At 54.9% G+C, this 4,240-nt stretch overlaps 1 protein-coding gene across 1 annotated transcript in view; it reads right to left on the bottom strand.

Annotated features, from left to right (window-relative positions):
* Positions 1-1,824: 1,824 nt before the first annotated feature.
* Positions 1,825-4,240, bottom strand: part of SAPCD2 (suppressor APC domain containing 2) — a 7,934-nt gene continuing 5,518 nt past the window's right edge. Inside the window, exon 6 of the mRNA XM_031059264.1 lies at positions 1,825-3,613. Coding sequence (XP_030915124.1) covers positions 3,485-3,613 — 129 coding nt within the window. The 3' untranslated portion in view covers positions 1,825-3,484. The remainder of the gene's footprint in view (positions 3,614-4,240) is intronic.

The following is a 4,240-nucleotide window of genomic DNA, read 5'->3' as shown; positions in this document are numbered from 1 at the left end:
TCCCGAATGGTTTATCCCAGACTGTACCCCCCTCCCCTTACCTGTGCAATCCCTCTCCCTGGATGAGATCATCCCCAAACCCCCCCCCTGGCTCTCTGTCAATCACTCAGCATCCCATCCCCTCCATCTAGAAGCTTCGGTCCGGGTCCTCGAGTGATTAGCCAGAGGCCAGGGGTCAGCCCCCCAAGCCTTGCCCCATACACTGTCCTATATGTCTGTCCCCCAGTACCCATCCCTCAGGGTCACTTATTGGTCAGTAAAATGTTATCTACTTTCGGTTTCCCCTCCCTTTAAATGTAACCTTGGCACATCTCCCGGGGCTCTCAGCAGGAGCCCCCTGAGGTGCAGGAGCTCCCCAGAGCTCCTGAATAAAACCTTGGATTAACCCCTGCTAAGAGTCGGCCCTTTATCATCTACCAACGTCTCTGACGTCTCTTCTGCTGCAAAGGCGACCAGCCCAGCTGCCCTCAGCACCCTCGGAGCACGGGAGAGTGTCTCCCCGCTGTCGGCCGGGGTGGGGCTGCCCCCGGTGTCTGCTGACTCGGGACTGGCCGAGGGTTCCTGAGAGGCTCCCAGAGGGACAGAGACAAGAGCCCTGGAGGTGCCACAGATCTATGCAAACCCAGTTCCAGCAGGAAAAAGCCTGAAGAGAATGGAACATGCTCACCCACAAGTCCCAGCATACACATCACTTACAGACCTGGCCACATGGCTGTCTCATGGCTCCTGAGCCAGCCCCTACTGTTACGGGTGCCAAAGTGGACACAGCCCAGACCCACAGGGGAGGGTCAAGCCCATCAGGGACCTAAAAAGAGTGTGGCCAGGCCAGAGTGACAGCTTGAGGTGAACTCTGCAGTTCCCAGGGGAAACCTGGTCCCAGTGGGCTGTGGCACTGCCAGGGCTACCCCACAACCTGCCACAGTCTCACAGAAGGTGGGATGGGAGCCAGTGCTGCTGGCCAGGACTGGGACAACCCCCCTGGGCTGCAGCAGAAAGAGCTGCCCTGAAACAGTCTGGAAAGGGAACTGTGACTCTCTTTTTCTTTGGAAGCCCTCATGGGCTCCACACCCAAGCAAAGGCATGAAACGGGAACCAAGGACAATTACCAACTCTCTTCCTGCCCCAGCTGGAACTAGTGGCTGCCCTAAGCAGCACCTGGAAGAGGCCATGGCAGACACTCCTTTGCCAGCTGCCAATAAGTGGACTGGGGTGTCCCTCTTGGCTCTGCCTCCCCACAGGGGAGGCTCAGCCTCTGCAGGATGCAGGGTTCACCCCACAGCCTGGGAAAGGAGGGTATTCCAATCAGGGCAGAGCCTCAGGTTCACCCTATGTGAGTTGCCATCTCAGCACAGGGCAGAAGGACATGCGCCACACATGCCATGCCACTGAGGTTCCCTGTGGCTGACTTTGTGGGAAGGAGTCACTGCAGAGCACCAGCCACTGTTGCCACCACTGTGGGGCAGCTCTGAGAAAGGGTACTTAAAAACAAGTAAGAGGTTGCGAATTGCATCAGCACTGCCTGACCAGTGTGAGCCCCAAGCACAGCTTCTGGAGGAGTAAACAGATGAGGCTACAGCACTTGGAAGGGGTGCAGGTGGCTTTAAGACCCTGCCCCACAGCAGGGGACAGGGTATCCCCAGACCCTGAGAAGCCCAGAGGTGATGGGAAAGGACATGAAAACATGTCCAGGTACAGAGACCCCCAGGCTACTTGTTTGTTCACCTGATTGCAGCTTCAGCTCCACCTATATTCTGAGAGACAGGGCAGTCAGGGACTTCAGGGCTGGCAACAGTAGATGGGGTGATTTAGGGAGAGACAGAAGGATAAATTAAATAAGTCACCCCACTTTATTATCCCTAAAGCCAGGTAACCCTCATAAAAAGGGTCAGTTCTAATTAACCTCAGGCAAAACAGGCACTGGACACTAGAGGAGGCGTCACAAAAAGGATGGCAGGGGGACAACTAACAACCAACTCCTGCAGACGGGACAACTAACAACCAACTCCTGCAGACAGGGGACATGACTAGCCATGGCCTTGCTGCTCCTCCTCCACCATCTCCCTGGTACTCTGCTGATCCCCACTCCAGCTGCAGGCACAGGGCAGAGCAGGGATTCGTGCCTTTAACTCAGGATCAGTCTCAAAGAGAACAGCTGGATGGGACAGAGTCCTGACAGATAAGAACAGAAGTGAGAACAGAATTGGCCTGCATGTGTCAGCTCAGGGCAGAACCAGCACTGCCCAGCTCAGCGCCACAGAATCATGCCTGGAGAGTCAGACCATGAAACAACACCAGAGAGAAAGGTCCTGGCCTCGGGGATACAGAGGGCCAGGCTGCGCTAAATGGGATCTCCAGTGAAAGTACCATGGATACCAAGTACCAAGCCACAGTCAGATGTCATTCAGCTCAAGCATCATCACTGAGCTGGGTGGGAAGCAGAAGGAGTCCTGAGATGTGCCATCTTGAACCACCACCCCCCCTCAAGACACCTGCAGAGGAGCGCAGCTCACAGTCAGGATGTCATCCCCCACAACCATGGGAGGCAGAGCTGCCATTTCTCCCTGTGGAGATGTGCACAGGGAAGAGCCTGTCAGCCTCTGCTTTGTCCCACACTCAGTTAAATACAAAACCAAGTTCTAAAGACCCTCTGTGAGGTCAGGCTGATGTGAGCATCCTCAGGCTATGAACATCACTTCTCCTTTCACAGTCATCAGGAAAATAATCTAATCCTGGCAGTCATCAGGAAGTATTTGCCAGGTCAAGCCAAGTAAAGACTGAGGTGTCTGTCTCAACTTGTCAACAGCCCAAAACAGCAGCTCAGAAATGTAAGCTATCTTGGTTGGGTCTATGGCTCATTTCCCATAGGAGCCTACAGACATGTAAACAGCAACTATGGTATCCTTACCACAAACATGACAGAGTGGTTGCCATGAGGACCACCAGTTTGGGCACTACAGGGCCAGGACAGTGCCTCTGGCAGGCAGAACATGGGCAGCACAGAGGGGCCAGGCATGCCTCCTTGGATTTCCAATCTCGTCTTCCAACAGCAAAACAAGCAGGAGCCAGCACGCTCTAAGGGCCAGGCTTGTCTGGAGATGCTGCTAGAGTGCTGAAGATGCATCACCTTTTCCCAAGAATATCCAAAATCCAGCCTAAGTCAGCAAGGGAACAACAGCTCACCCCACACAGGCAGCACAGACAGCAGCCATGTCTCCTGCCTGCTGGGGGTCACAGGACTGCGGACAGCATCCCTGCAGCCCACTTAGAGATAGGAAAGGAGGCAGCTTGAGAGCAGCATGGCTGATAAGCCATCAGCAGGGCAGGGATTCTCCCCAAGAGGGGTCCTGGCTCCCTCGCACAGAGATGCCACCAGCAGCCCCAGACCTTGAGACACAACACCTGGAGCAGCAGGTGTGATGAGTTTAGGGCAAGAGTCCCTTGAAACCCCCAGGTAAGTTTGGGGATGGGGCAGGGGAGGCATGTGCTAGATGAAGGTGGAGTCCAGCTGGCTCATCTCATGGTTGCTGTGGGCACGAGCCTCAAAGAGCTGCTTGATGAGGGCAGATTTCTCCTGCTCCAACTGAGTGATGCGCTCGCTCTTGTCAGTCACCTCCTGCACAAGACAGGGGAGGAAAATGCTAGTTAGAGGAGGAAATTGCTGGCAACTGGTTGTGTTGCTGGTAAAATTTCATAGAATCACAGAATCACAGGCTTTGGGTAGGAGGACATTAAAGCCCATCTCATCCCAGCCCCTAACCAGGTGCAGAAACACCTTCCACTAGACCAGTTCCTCCAAGACTGTTCTTGAATACTTCCAGGGATGGGGCAGCTTCTCTGGGCACCCTGTGCCAGGGCCTCACCACTCTCACAGGGAACAATTTCTTCCCACTATCCCATCTCACCCTGCCCTCTGGCAGTAGGAAGCCATTCCCCCTTGTCCTGTCCTTCCAGGTCCTTATTCAAAGTCTCTCTCCAGCACTCATAGAAGCTCTTTAGGCCCTGGAAGGGGCTCTGAGGTCTCCTTGCTCTTCTTTTCCCCTGGCGAACACCCTCAGCTGTCCCGGCCTGGCTCCAGAGCAGAGGGACTCCAGCCCTAGAGCATCTTTGTGGCCACATGCTGGGATAGAAAACCCCAGCAGTGAGCCTGGCCCTGGCCTGAGATGGCAGACCATCTCTTCCCTGACAGCCCCCAGCTGCAGCCTCTGCATTCTCTTGTGACCTCCATTTGTCACAGTCTTTT

The sequence above is a fragment of the Geospiza fortis genome, unplaced genomic scaffold (assembly GCF_000277835.1).
Source record: "Geospiza fortis unplaced genomic scaffold, GeoFor_1.0 scaffold85, whole genome shotgun sequence".
Taxonomy (NCBI): Eukaryota; Metazoa; Chordata; class Aves; order Passeriformes; family Thraupidae; genus Geospiza; species Geospiza fortis.
Note: the sequence above shows the minus strand (reverse complement) of the source record. Positions and strands in the feature narration are given on the sequence as shown.